Consider the following 15,176-nt stretch of genomic DNA (forward strand, 5'->3'; position numbering starts at 1 on the left):
GTTCTTTCTGTGTAAGATGATATTGCCCTCTGCTTCCTCAGTCCAGAACAGTCATTAAGAAAAGAAACTTTGCTCCCTGGAAGACAGTAGGGACTATAGTTTATAATGAATCCACTAAACCAAGCAGCATTATCCCTGGAGAGGTGAATAGTTGTGTAACTTGGCCCACATTGTTGCTTTTTTTTTCTGTTTTGTTTGGGTTTTGAAAGTCATTGACTTCAACACATTGAGAAACAGGAGATAAACACAGTTAACTCAGCCATTCTCCCATGGTATTCTGCTTCTTCTTGCTGGGTTTCTCTTTCATGTACTCTATTTACTTCTTGGGTTCAAAGTTTTCCTCTCTTTGTTTTTTTTTTTTAATCATGCATCACTCGTCTCACTCGTCCTTGCACCTCCAGCCTTTGTTGTTTTCAGTCTTTAATGATGATCTTTCAGTTAAGAGCTCACCAAAGTGTAGATCATGCTGAATGTAAAAGAAAGACACAATATGAAAGTATCCTTTTGAAGCATACAGAGCACTTTGATTTTTATAACCCTTTACTGTCTGTTCCTCAGGTCTGACTGTAATGGCCTGTGCTTTCCTTTGCATTCTTTCTATCTCTAAAGCATCTTAATTATGATGTATTCAAGATGGGTATCAAAAAGCACTCAAGAAATAACAAATTCATTATCGACATCCTACTGCACCACAAGCTGTGTTTGAGCTTATTAAAGTGCAGTCTGATATCTTAATTTGAACAGTGAAGAAACAAAACCATTTTGCTTTAGCGTGTTTGATCTTTAAAACTTCAAGCAGCAACTCTCGGCAGGGCAGGCAAGGTTTCTCATGAAACTGCATTATTTTGTTTCCTTTGGAAAAAACTCCATGCAGTAGAAGAAACATAAAATGCAGACACCAGCTGGAGTGAATCCATACATATTAAATGCAACTCTGAAAGCGAAGAAATCGCAGTATATTGCCACAGCTCCATTTTACTGGAATTCTAATTCTGACAATACCCAGGAAAGCACAGCGAAATTGAATGTAATTAAGACTATTTTATTTAGCACCAGGAAGTGGATTTTGGATTATGGCCACATTTTAGAACGAAGGAAGCAGGGCTCAGAGGAAGCTGCACAACAGTAGAGTCCCAGCAGAAATGCTAGACCACACTACATAGCTGACTTTGACAGGGTCTTTTAGCCAATACAAAAACGTGGGGTTAAAAATGCTTCTCTCTCCAGCCATGTCTTACCATCTCTCCTTGCACTACCAACAGAGCTTGTCTAGCATAACTGCCATGCTTTCCACTCTCAGCCCCGTGAAGAGGACTGGCGGGCAAAGGCACTCAGCCCAAACCCACAAAGCTACTAGATGCTAAACTCCTGCTCAGATTCTCATGCCCTGTCCATCTTAGTGTGAGTTAGGCACCAACCAGCTTCTGTGAGTCTGGGCCCTTCTGCTTTCTTTCTCTTTCTCATGTATGCAAACACAGGCACATACACATGCACATGCGGACAGAAAACTTTGTTCTCAATAGTATTTAAAAGTAATATTGAGAAACAACAACCTGCAGCAACGACTCCTCAAGATGTGGGGAACAACAGAACAGATAACGGACCAGTAATCAAAGGAGAAATAACATTTATCTTCTTCTACCAGCGTACAAACCTGCCTTACAGAGGGATTACTGCATGCAAGACTGGCTTGAAGAGGCACTCTATGCAAATACATTATGGAAGAAGGGCTAGAAGAAAGGCATCATAAAACAACACCTCCATTTAAAGTGTGTTAACCTTTGTTGTCAAGTAGTTTTATGGTGTGATTACAGGGGTGACTCAAACCACAGGGATTCTGCCAAGGCCTTACCTTAAATATGATACTCACATATTCTTGCAGTGAGCATTTGTGACTGTGCACTAAGGATATCTGACAGCTGAAAGGGGCAGGGGGAACAACACGCAACTGGGGTGCATATCTTCAAGAATGTACTCAAATTAGGGGTTTGGACCACACACAGGCTTATCCTGTCATGAAAGGGAGCCTGTAGGAATGACTACAGGCATGGTGCACCCCATGTTCCTACCCACCATCTGCCTACCCATTTACTCACCATCTTGAGCATCACTACACCAGCAGACGTAGTATTTTTCTTATGATTCTCCTGAATCATAAGAAAATTATCATTTTTATTTAATGTAATGCCATTATCATAACATTTGCTATTTCACCCGTCCTAAGAGACTATGCAGAGGAGCAAAATTTTTTTCCTTGGGTTAGCCCTGGGGCCTGGCTCAGGCCTTAGATAAACGCTTAATATTCTGTACTGAGGTGTCAGCAGATACAGCTGCTGTAAGTGGGCATGCTTCCCTGAATCAAGATCAGAAGCAAGTTTTATAAGACTAAGGAAATGGGCCAATTAGTTCCAGTCATTCCTAAATACAATTTCACATGTCAAATGAAAAGCAACTACGATTTCCTTAATGAAATGACCAGACTTACCAGTACAGATAGTAGAAGAAGGAAAGGAGATAGAAAGCTAGCTTACACCAGGCCTCTTTTTGACAGTAACTCAAGGTATCTGCATTCATGACTGCAGGTGGATCATATGCTAGCTCTGAACTATCTGCTGGGCAACGAAAATACCTGAAAGAGCAGGAGAAGATATCTGGAATGACTCTGTAATATTCTGTATTAAACATGTGCAGATATACACCCTCCTGATCACCAGCTCAGAAGACAACCATCTTCTGTGATATAGGAGGAATTTTCCTCTCTTTTTCAAGCCTCTACTTCTGGATGTTGTTAAAATCAGGATGCTAGTCTAAGCAAACTGTTCTCATAGAACCAAGCAATTAATGAATGTGGACTTTCTGTGTTCTGTTAATTCTTTAGATTGAAACATTCCCCCTTCCTATATAGTTATTTCTGGCTTACTCACTAATAACTTACATATTGTGAGTGACAATATGTGGCAGCTTGTGATCACAGCATGCAGGAAGGATTACTGGGCTTTAACTGCATCTACACAACTGATTTCAGACAAGATGAAAGGTGACAGTCTCAACCAACTCATAGCTCAGTTCCTCCAACTCTGAAAAGGAAAAAAGTCAATATGGAGCAATATAAGGAGCTGGCTCACTAATGTTTTCTACACGTAGCACTGCTCAAAAATTTATCATCCAAATAATTTTAATTGGAAAACGTTTTTCTTCTTACATAGGACAAATTTCTAATTATTCTCAGCAATGACTGGATGTTTGAGAAAATCCTGACAAAAGAACTTTTTTGGCAAAGGAGCTTTTGTCTGTTACTTTGCAGTAAAAAGCAAAAGCAAACCAAAACAGAAGTCCTCAACAAAGTTAATGAACTGCTTTAAGATCAGCACAAATCAGATGAAATATTGTTATTTCTGTTGCTTTGAAATAGTAATGTAAACACTGAAGATTGCTGGGATTGCTTATAGATAGACAGACAGATAGATAGATATAAAACCCCCAAACAAGTGACCAGCAGCAAACTTTGAAAGTAAATGTTCTCATAATAACTTTGCCTTCCTCCCTTCCATTATTAGCCACATCCACTTACAATCTCTAATGACATTACAAATTCTTTTACAGAGACCACAGGTGAAAGCTTGCTTAATCATCTTCATTGGGATGAAGATATTACACAGTATCTTCCCATGGTTTTGTGCAGAACTTTACACAATGAACCCAAACCTGTCTGGTTAAACCAGCAGAAATTATGCAGTAATTATAGCAAAGCATATGGAGAATCATGGAAACAAAGACAATCAAAAGTTCTCTCCAAAGGTTGGTATCATTATTTAGAGTCTGACCATTTTCACCTTGGACATAAAATACAAATTTTTTTATTTGTTTTTAAAAACTTTTAAAACCAGTATTATTGTCACACTTTGATTGTTAACCCTTAGTAAAACAGCGCCATAAAACATTATTATTTTTATTGCACCAACCAATAGGGAGAAAAGCACTCGTAGCTTCACTTCATTTAGCTTTCTGAGAACTATACTGGCACTCTAACTTCTGAATAATACACTTTATCATATGACTCTGCATTACTACCAAGCTTTTGCAGAAAATAGTGTAAAAAAAGCTACTACTTTTTAGTTCCTCTTTGAGATAATGGTTTTGCATTGTTTACAGAACTATTCTTCAAGCTACTTTGCAACAGGAGATATCTGCTACCGTATGTATCTTTGTAACACAAAGAGACCCTGACAGACAAAAATCATCTGTGCTTTTACAAACATTGTGGAAATGCAAAACTAGTGAAGACTCTAGACTGACAACCACGAAAACTGATGGTTATCTTCAGAGGCAACAGAAGGCTGACCCTCCACTAGAATGCAGAGGAAGATGCAGCAGCAGCAGCTGCACTGCCTGTCCAGAAAACATTAAAGCTGCTCAACAGCAGGTCTTATGTGATCAACTCTGAAAGTCCCTCAGTGAATATAAACACATAGCAGAGATCCAGAGCGGAAACACTCCCCACTTTTTCACGTGGGCAGGGTGAAGACAACATCTCTTCATCTACTGCAATCCCTACTTCAAGAGTCTGTAAGAGAGACTTCTCTTGCAGAACAGAAATTCTCTACTGTACAGCAAGAAACAACTTATTTTATACTGCAAAAAAAAGCACAAAGCTGCCAGAGAAGATGAGAAGCAAAATTCTGTCAACCTGCCCAGTCTCTTTTTCACAAGTCCAATGGAAAGGTTTCCTTGCTAGGGCTGAATGAATAGGTCCAAGATCTTTCAGATATGAACTGCCTTACAACTCCCTATCTGTGAAGTATTTAGAGCCTCACCTTCAGATTCCAGCCTATTTAATTTCCAAGTTTTCATTCAGTTGTGGTGAGTGCATCCTGACACCCTTTGGAATATTTATCTAAATTAGTAACTGAAAGCCACATTTATATTATTATGTGTTTTCTTTACCCATCCTAAATGTTCACGAAAAACATCTACTTTTTCTCTGGAAACATAAGTTTCAGCTGCTTCTAGGCAAAAGCTTCTAGGCAAAAGATATTCAGCCATACTCCTATCACTGCACTTCATAGTTCATACAATCTGCATGTGTGCTGCATTGGCAAATAAGGCTAACAAGCAGTCAGCATATAAAAGATGGGCTTACCTCCAGAAGTGATAAAAAAGCAAAGGAACATTTAACCCCAGTGTGAGCCACTCTTGAGCGCACAAAAACATTATGCAGAAAAGACTATGGATAGAGTACTCCGGCAACACCAGCTAAAAAGAAAGGAACAGAAATAACAGATATCAGTAAAACACCTCTTTGATTTGAGTCACCTAAGTAGTTTTTCAGAAAACAAACCATCTCTGCAAGTCTCCCATGTGTCTGTGTCTGTCCCCAGACATACCTCAGTTGACAGACAGCTTGGTTATGAGCAATGAGCACAAGACACAGTGCCAGGTTTGTTCAGGTTCTAACCATGGCTGTACTCCAGGGGCTTGTTGAGAGGCATGGGACAAATCATTTACTGTCTTAGCTGGTGCTCCAGATTTCTGTCTACAAAACATAGATTATATTACTGCCTTCCTCACAGAAGCATTGTGAGAGTAAATGAATGTCTGTAAAAGAGTTCTTGAAGAACTAACTTTCATTACTGATGCATTCAGAAAGGAAATAATAAAGCTATTACTGAAGCTTCACTTCTATATTGGAGGAGTGTCCTTGGGAAAATAAAAGGCTGCTTCTACCATTTTGGTATGTTATATACACCCTAAAGAGGTCAAATCCATTACTAAGTCAGTGTTGCAAGCTAAAACCCACTAAGACAGGAAACTCACTTCCTTAGTAAACCCATGGCTTCCCACACTACTTGTTTCAGACCCAAGATGATTCTTTCTATTAAAAGAGAAAGTGAGTGGGCAGCTGGCAGAAGCAGAAATTTATGTGATGTTGATTCAGATCAGTTCTTTCTAAAGGCATTTTGCTTTTTTCACTGCTTTCCCATTTCTTAGCTGGCTTTCTTCTCTTGCTTTCTTCCAACACCTTTTCTCAGAAAAACCTGTTTCTTTTCTTCAAGTCATAGAAGAGATTAATTTCCAGCAGTACATATTTCTCAAAGCTAGACAATCCCAGACACAGTTCATATGCATCCCTTGCTCCATCTTGGAGCTACATCAACCAAAGTTAAATCACAAAAAGCATCTGAGGGGCTTCTTTTGATGTAAATTCTTTTTCATCTGTCAAATAATTAAAGTGATCCCTATTTTTTAAAACAATGTAAACCCTACTATACAGCTACTCCTAATGCCTACCTACTCCCATACAGCTGTGCTGCAATGAATTCCTTCTTCTTGGTTCTAGGAGTCTTTCCACCTCACATGGAACATATTTTTTCACTTTCATTTAACTTCACTACTTGAAGTAGTTAACACATTTGGGTATCTCTGTGTCTACATCTTCAACTTAAACATTCTCAAAAGCTTATCTTATGTGGATGACAAATCATAATACAATTACACAGTTCAGATTCCAGATGGTAGTTATTTATCACTGCTGGATTTTTTTTTTCCATTTTTAGAATGTGATTTACAACATGACTATAACCTTTCCCCAAAGAATGATTCACCTTCATCACAAATTGCAGACAAGAAAGGTCTTCATGATGTATGTCTAACCACTAAACATCACAACACTTAAAAGCATATTACATTCATTATCACATATTTGATTTCTGATTCCAACACAATACACAAACTTAGCAAGAACACAACCCTGGTGCCTGATCAGTGGGCTGGCTGGTAATAACAGGGAAGGAAACCCATGGTGAAAATTTATGCACCGCTTAAAAAACAAAACAAAACAAAAAATCTGCTGTGAAGCTAGAAAGGAAACACAGGAAGCAGTGGACTCCCAGAAACAGACTCACTTTCCAGTCACAGTTTCTGGTGTAAATTAAATCCAGCTATGCTTTTGACAGAACAACAACGGGGTCATTTATGTCTCTTCACCCTTTTCTTGGAGTGATATCTTCCTGTGGACATAAATAAATAAAGGATCAGTGCTGATCACAGTTTCTGAAGAGAATTCATGCAAGAAGCAAACAAAGCCCAGTCTGCAAAGCCAATTACAGTTTATATTCAGCTGATTTACCTAAGAGACCAAGTCTAAAAGGAGGTGAGAGAACTGAAAGCATAAAGTGTAGAAAGGCACTAACAGCAAGGCTTGTGAGGAAAAGTACACTGAATAACTAAATAACTAAAAAATAACACTCAGCCTCAGTTCTTGGCTGTAAGAATCATCCTGCAGTTTGACACAATGTCCTCTGAAACCAATGGAAACTTTCAATTAACTTTAGCAAACCCGGGATTCGGCTCCTGGAGAGAAGAAAACTATCGGAGAGACAAGCAACAGTCAGTCCTTGTTGTTCCTGCTGAGGTAGTCAACTGCAATAGTAACTTCTGTGATACAGATAGCTGTGCAATAGGAATTAAACTAACATCTTTAATTCATTCCTGGGAGAGCATACGAAGCTGTCAGATGGTAAACATGTTAGTATATAAATAGTACACTTCTACTTTGAACCAGGAACACCCTGATTCAGATAACGACCTCTGCTTTCTGACACAGCTCAAGATGAAGTCTTGAGATGGTTATGGAACACAGAGTTGAAGGAGAAACTGGCAAAGCAGCACAATTCTTAAGGGCTGCAACCTGGTCACTTTGAGACCCAAGCTAATGAATGGCATTACAAATTTATCACCAGAAATTCTGCTGGCTGACATTTACCTGTGGAAAACCACAGGAAAGCCTGAAAAAAAAGTCAGCTTCTAGACCAAAATGCTGCTAATCAGAAACACCTTTTGCTATAACATAAGCAAGGGAAAGAAACTACTATACTTTTCTAAGTTTTGCTCTGATATGTAAAGTAAATACCCATATCAGTAAATATTCAAAATCCTTATTCACAATCCATCATTTGCATTTAAAATGTAAAATCTTAGGTAGATATGATACTCATATTATCACCATCTCACCATAAATATTCAATGTGTCCTCATACAAGGTAGTACACACATACATGCACACGTAGATAGATTCTTCCCCTCTAATTCCAAAGAAAATAAGGTAGGCTTTGCTGTGTATAGACAGCTAGGTTTGGCTGAACTAAAGCATGGGAAAACAAGCACTGAAGCTAAGCACCTGTCAGCAGCTTCTTTGTGTTTATAGGAATACAAAGACCTGTAGATTGCAGCTGCAGAAGGGCATCTCTCGCAAAGCTCAGTCCTAAATCATTTTATTCAGTTTCCTATTTCCTAAATATATTCTGTTGTTCTTATACAAAAGATAAACCCATCTTTTTCTGTCAGTACTTCTCCTCCGTATTCTGTTTATTACATATGGATACCTCCTTCTCAAATGTAATTTTGCTTTTACGGAACATTATATTGTTTTTACATGGAATGACTCTTACAGTTTGTCTCGCCATTGAACAGGGCACATAAAATAATACCTCACAGAAACCAAAACTGGGAAGATATTATAGCAGGAATAGTGACCTCCCTTCATCAGTGCTATTAAATTCTCATGCTTAGAAAATCAACTGCAACAAATGAATCAAACTGTTTTCCCAGTCACTGTTAAGCCACTGAAATGTCAAGACCTTATGCTTTTTTCCAGCACTTTGCTCAGGACCAATACTCCTGAGTGCTACACAATAATCGTAATTCTGACAGAATTGCTGTTTCTTCCCCCAAAAGACTCTGAGTCTACATCAGTCTCCATCTGTGCACGCCAGCCTCCATACTGTAACCACAGATTTTACACCATACCTGGAAATTGCCAGCCATTAGACACTCTACCCTTCCCAGGGTTTCTGAGAGTCTTCATTACACTGTTAGAGGCCGAGACAACTTCCCTTCTTAATGCCTGCCTTCTCCTCCCACAGATGGCAGGAAAAAAACTGAAGAGAAGTGGAGGTTGAATCTCCTTCATATAATGTAAGAGCTCTGGTGATTATCCAAGTGGAAACAAGTTGTTCACCTTACAAACACACAAGCCCTTATCCATCCACCTAAAAGCAACAAGAAACTGAAAACACCATGCATGCATAGAATCACTCCAGGGCCTCAAATTAGGCCTGATCTAAGTGCATGCTGCTTTATTGCAGTGGTTAATGCTACTGCACCTACTTCCACTAAAGGATGGCTGCAGCTTGTCACTATGGTGCTCACTTTGCTGCTTTTTTCCACCATATCCCTTGCTAAAGCTGACATGTACAGTTGGTCCTCATCGGTAGCAGGGAAAGAGGGGATGGAGATGTACCCAAGGTCTTCAGAACACAAGAGTTACTTTAATTACACTGGTAAGCCCACCCTCATAGAGCCTACCAGAGCTAACCTGGGTTACTAGGGAGGAAGTAGCTGCTGAATTAAAGACATTGTGGGCCAAGGGGAGATGATTATTTAATAATGACTGTGAAATTCTCCTAATTGAACAACACAGACCACAAAAGTCAGCAGTGTAGTGCAAGCAAGTGAAAAAAAGAAAGCAGAAACACACAGAAAAATAGCAGTAGTATGTGCATTAGCCCAGACTGTGCATGTATATGGAATGCACATACACTGAAACAAATCTTATCTGTTTGCTCCTGCTGTTGCACAAACCAAAGAAGTAGGGTCAACTCTGTGTAAGTTAAATACAGAGACCATGCATCTTAACATTTGCAACAGTTTTAAACATACTGCTTGCATTGATCAAACACATGAAACATTAAATTTACTGTTGAAATACAGGAAGGCTTCCCACTTACATTTTCTAGTGTATTTTTCTAATCTACTTTAAATGATTTGAGTTGACTTCCAAAACCTCCTCTGAAAGGCTGCCCTAGAGCCCAATACAATGCTGTCACAGTAAATATACTAAGGTTTTCAGTCCAAATTTTCAGGTTCAATTTCTTTCAATTCTTCTGTTAAAATCCACACTTGCTTGTGTCTCTACAAGCTCTGTTCTCTAGTTGCTTATAGCAATCACTTCGAAATTCAGTTGTGTAGTTAAAATTGTTGTGTAACAAACCTATAACCAAAGCATTTTAAGTAATTCAAAACCATGTTATGCAAACCTCTAAAAGTATTTAGCAGTTTGCTACGTAGATGTATGCAACTAGCTGAAAAGAAAATGTCTAGAAAATGGATTCCAGATCATCAAAAGAACAACCCGCAGTTGAACCTACTAAGTTCACATATACAGCTCTACATTTTATCTGGGGGAGAGCAATGGTGCACACATGCAAGACTCAATGTTACGGACCAAATGCAGAGCACAAATGAAAGAATATAATATCTGTGTTTTCACCCGTCTACCTTTCTGGATCACAATGAAGCAAAGCAGCACAAAGCCAATGCTTTGTAAAGGTAATTCTAATGCACTATTGGAATTTCTTTAAACAATATTAAGTGGATGTGAACATAAGTCACTCCACAGCACAAATACCAGACAATTAAATGAATAACACAAAGAACCTAATTATCATTCTCATAAAGCACTCCATATCCATCTGTAACACAGTACCAGATCTAATATTAAAATACAGGATTTCTGGATGCTCTTTCCATCTCAGCTACTAAACATGTCTGTATTTAGGCCTATCGTTTCACTTCTCATTGTCTCATTTTTGTCTTCTGCAACATGGGGATAATTATATTAAAAATCTATAGATTCCACTGGATCCAGTTTATGACTAGAATATTTAAGCTTTTTCATAATACAAATAATAACCTTAACAAGCATGACAGAGGAAGATCAGGTCTTTATAGGACACTAATCAAGAATATCTATAAATATTTCTATATTGCAGAGCCTATGGGAGGTCATAACAGCCAACAGGTAAAGAGGTTATGAAAAGGATTTAAAAAAAGACTTCTCCACTGTAAGGCCTGCAGGGCACCGGCACAATTCAAAAAGTGCCCCGTCCTTGGAAGACACGTCATTAAGGCAGATGTGCTGTGATCTTACAAGTGTATCTCTTCTGCGACCTGTTCTTTGCCACTCAGCAGGGATCAGGAGATATCTTCACAACCTTTCTTTTTTTTAACATTAATTCAAAACCAGTAACAGAAGCTGAGTTAGCAACCCTGGAGTGCGAACTTCTCTAATTTTCACAACACTGACATGAAACAGGGTAACAAACACTTTCTTGCCCTACCTCGCTATTGTGTTTCAGACACAACCAGCCAGGACGCCCCACAGCTGGGTTATTCCAAGAGCTCATGCCGTCTTTGTCTGCTCGCCCAAAACTGGTGAGAATGACAATTAGTACCACAGCTGTTCGTTAGGATCTAAAAAACCAGCCCCTCATTTCACAGGCAGGTCTATGAATGCAGAAATCTCAGCGATCATTAAAATGAAGTTCAGCCATCTGCACGGCACAGGAAGGGCCCTCAGGCCTTCTCCTGGGGGTCTGCCTAAGATTGACAGTTTCATAAATGCTGAAAACTAAGTGTTCACTAAAGGGCTGTTTCCGTGTCTGGCATGCAAAGACTGTCAGTCTGAGGAAGCAGATTTGGTACACTGCAGACATGGTAAAGACAATCCCTGCCCTGCTATTCTAACAGCTTTATTGAAAACATCAGCATCTAAATGCAAGGTAGCACATTTAACTCCCAGCAGAAACAATTTTCATCAGTGTAACAGGTATGATGTAAAATCATTGCACTCTATTTTTAGGTATTATATTGCTTTTTTTTAATTGCATAGTGGCTTTACAGAGTCTGATCTTGACTTAAATCCACAATGAACATTCTGCTAAACAGTGACATTCGATTTAACCCCAATTTCTTTAGTTTTATTAAAATGCAAATATTTACTTTATTGCATACCAAATCAGAGCAAATACAGTCCATTAGCAAGTCAAATTTTGCCAATATCTTCAACACAGCTCTGAGGAACAGTTGCATAAATTACATTACCCCAAGCAGCTGAGAAGTACACTGCTCTCAGGAGTACATTACAGGCAACAGTTACTCATTTACATTTTTGCTGCATCTTAAGCCTTACTCTGCTGTTACTTGTGATGTTCTGATACTATAAGGACATACGTTTACATATCCTCCAGAACAGTACTGGAAGAAGCTGAATTGTAAAGCAAGAGCTCATCTATTACAGGGTGATACTTTGTTTGCCACTTTGATTATTAAAGAAACATTTAAAGATGAGATTAACAGCAAAATACAGTCAGTTAACCTGATATAGTTTTACACGTAAATATTTTCATAAGTAATATTATTATGAATAACCATATGTACGTCCCTTCAAAGGATATTTCCTTTTCCATCAGGCATCACACTGGTGAATCTTACTTCCTCCTTGGAGTAAAAGGGGGGTAAGGACCCAACTGTGACTGAGTCACAAGTTTGAACTCTTCACTGTTGCAATAGTTTTGTAACTTTTCCGCTTACCAGCTACCCCTGCTTTGAACACCTGTGCAGGCAAAGCAGGATATATCTTTTCATTATCCTTAGGTAAGCACACAGACATCCTTAGGTAACGATTGCTAAAAATAACAATTGTTATGTTCTAACTTTTGAAAAGCGCTGAATTCAGAAACTTGTACATTTGACTAAAAATAGTGCTGGCACAATGCACATAATAAATGAGCGTCAGTAGTGAATGAATTGTCTGCCAGAAATACTGCCTCTAAGTTCTTCAGTCCTATCTTAAAGACCTTCTTTCCAGATATGGTACTGTATACAAGGAAAGGACGGAAGGGATTATGTTCAGTATTTTAATTGCAATAGTAATACCTTTCTAGTAAATATGAACCCGATATATTTACAATAAAATAAAAAATGTGAAGAAGAGATGCACTACCTCTAGTCAAGCAACATTTATGGGATTATTTGTGCAGAAAGTATAAATACTGCCAGCTCTTTGGTCCCAATTCTACTATCAGTTCTGCAAAATAGCTACTGTGCCAAGTTCCACTCTTTCTGATGAAATTAAAACTATGTGGGTGCCCAAGAGACTAATTGAATAGGGCACACCCCCATTTTATCCCACTCCACACTTCATAGATAATAAATGTAACAAAAGAGTAGGCAGAAAAGACTTAAGAGAGGGAAGGAGAGAAGCTTTTAGATCATCTGTAGTGAATTTCCTATTAGAGTGCAAAAGAGGAAAAGGCAGCTCAGCAACAAAGGTACTGAAGGCCTAAGTTTTGTCTATACTGCAAATCTATTGCAAGATTTTACGTCCTTCATGTTTCCGGATGCAAACAAAATCTCTACCAAAGGTCAATCACTATCAATATGTTAACTCCATCCTCTTTTAGACAAGCTGCAGAAAACAATTAAACCAACACAGAGCTAGTGAAAGTGTAAAATACTTCAGTTAAAAACATTTTACTTGCTTTTCCTGTATCCCCACTTCCCCTGTCAAGCTACATTCTTCTTTCACTTGTACAACCTAAGGACAACCCTGCTGTTTACATGAACAGCAGATTTAAAATTTATCTCATGCCTCTTTTGACTAACAAGAGCTACCGTACCAAAATTGTCTAAAAAGAACTCATCCATAAGTCATGATTTCCATAAACTAAAAATTGTGTACTAATACATTTTTAGCTAACTTCAAATTTTACCCTTTGACTGTAAAGTTATTTGTTCCTAATATAAAAATACCTCGTCAGACCCACTCTGAAGGCCAGAAGAAAGTTGGCTTTATCATCTAATAATGGTTTAGCAGTATCTTTCAAATAAGTACTGAGTACTGAAATACACACCAGTTTTATGTCTCTCACGCTCAGAGTCTAATGTACTTTACAAAGTCCTAGGTCACTTCAAACAAAAGAGAACTTAAATGAATTTAGTTTTATGAAAGATGTTGTCATTACAGTCCAAGTCCTAACTGACAGAATGCATACAGCATGGCAAGCTTACATCCTACAAAATCTGCAGATCTAATTAATGCTTTAGAAACAGCAACATCCTTTATTCCAGTGCCCGCATGCAAACTCTAGAATTTCTTCTGAGGCAGCTAATTATGTGTGCATACGTATAGCATGGGGATGTAGCTCATACTCCCTATGATGTTGACAGAGATCCATCATCTCATCATATTGTCTACGTTTATTAGTATTTCTGTAGAGCAAGCATCACAAGTCTTTAAGCATATGACACAAGATAATTTTACTCGCAACAGTCATCAATCGGACTACAGTAGTTTGAGTCTGACTCCAGACTGGGCTGGATTTGAACAGCTGCTGTAGAGATTAAAGACTACATGCAATTATTAACTCAATAAACCATCAGAGCCCTCAAAAACAGCACACAAATTTTTAGCTTCAATTAAAAATAAAAGATTCAAACTATGCCTGCTAACAAGATAACGAAATAGCTCTCTGAAAACAAGATTTCTATCATCAGATCAGATCAGCAACCTTTCCCTTCCTGTTGTGCACTTGTCTTATGAGTGTAAACAAATGCTCTTCATATTTATTACCATGTGGTTTTTGTAGCACCTGGCACAATAAGGCTTTCTTCTTTACCTGAGTCTGGAAGCATTGCTGTAACACAAACACTAATGAAAACATAATAGAAAAGGAGAGCCAAGTCTTGCTGAAAGGAATCTCTGGCTGAAGCACAACAGGGCCTTTAAAAGATCAAAGCATCCAACTAAGGAAATAAAAAAAGAATGCAAAATTCAAAGAGTAACACAAACGTAAGACAGCAGAATATCCACCTAAAGACAACAAAAGCAGATTTGTTCCTGTATTATATTTTCTTCCAGAAAGAAGACAAATAGAACAGCCTGAAACCACCCTTTTGAATTTACTGAAGACACCTTTAAAATACAAAGAGTTTTCATATGATAATGTTAATTCAGAATATCACTGTAGTCCCAATAATAGATCATATGTTTAAACCTTTAAAAAAAGGATTACTGAACAACGGTTTCATATTCATATTGTTTATCAGGCCAGTTAATAGAAAGTTCAGATCTTGATAAAACTATCCAATGAAAAGGCACCCCGACTTCTTGGAAATATGTACCAGCCACCTTCTTTCATGAGACAGTCCTCTCCCAGTAATGGCTAAACCCAAAGGGAAAAAAATGATGATTTTCCAAGGAGTAAAGCATTACTAGCTCAAGTGAAGTGCTATGAAGGCATATGCTGAATTGTCTAATCAAAAACTTGTATTTCTTC

General features: G+C 38.2%; 1 protein-coding gene across 2 annotated transcripts in view; it reads right to left on the reverse strand.

Annotated features, from left to right (window-relative positions):
- Window positions 1–412: 412 nt before the first annotated feature.
- The window catches only part of CNIH3 (cornichon family AMPA receptor auxiliary protein 3), a 50,572-nt gene continuing 35,808 nt past the window's right edge, over window positions 413–15,176 (reverse strand). For both annotated transcript variants that reach the window (XM_050894620.1, XM_050894619.1), the window contains 3 exons: window positions 5,141–5,253; window positions 2,486–2,629; window positions 413–466 (listed from right to left, as the gene is read on the reverse strand). In XM_050894620.1, coding sequence (XP_050750577.1) covers window positions 439–466; window positions 2,486–2,629; window positions 5,141–5,253 — 285 coding nt within the window. In that variant the 3' untranslated portion in view covers window positions 413–438. The remainder of the gene's footprint in view (window positions 467–2,485; window positions 2,630–5,140; window positions 5,254–15,176) is intronic.

The sequence above is a fragment of the Gymnogyps californianus genome, chromosome 3 (assembly GCF_018139145.2).
Source record: "Gymnogyps californianus isolate 813 chromosome 3, ASM1813914v2, whole genome shotgun sequence".
Taxonomy (NCBI): domain Eukaryota; kingdom Metazoa; phylum Chordata; class Aves; order Accipitriformes; family Cathartidae; genus Gymnogyps; species Gymnogyps californianus.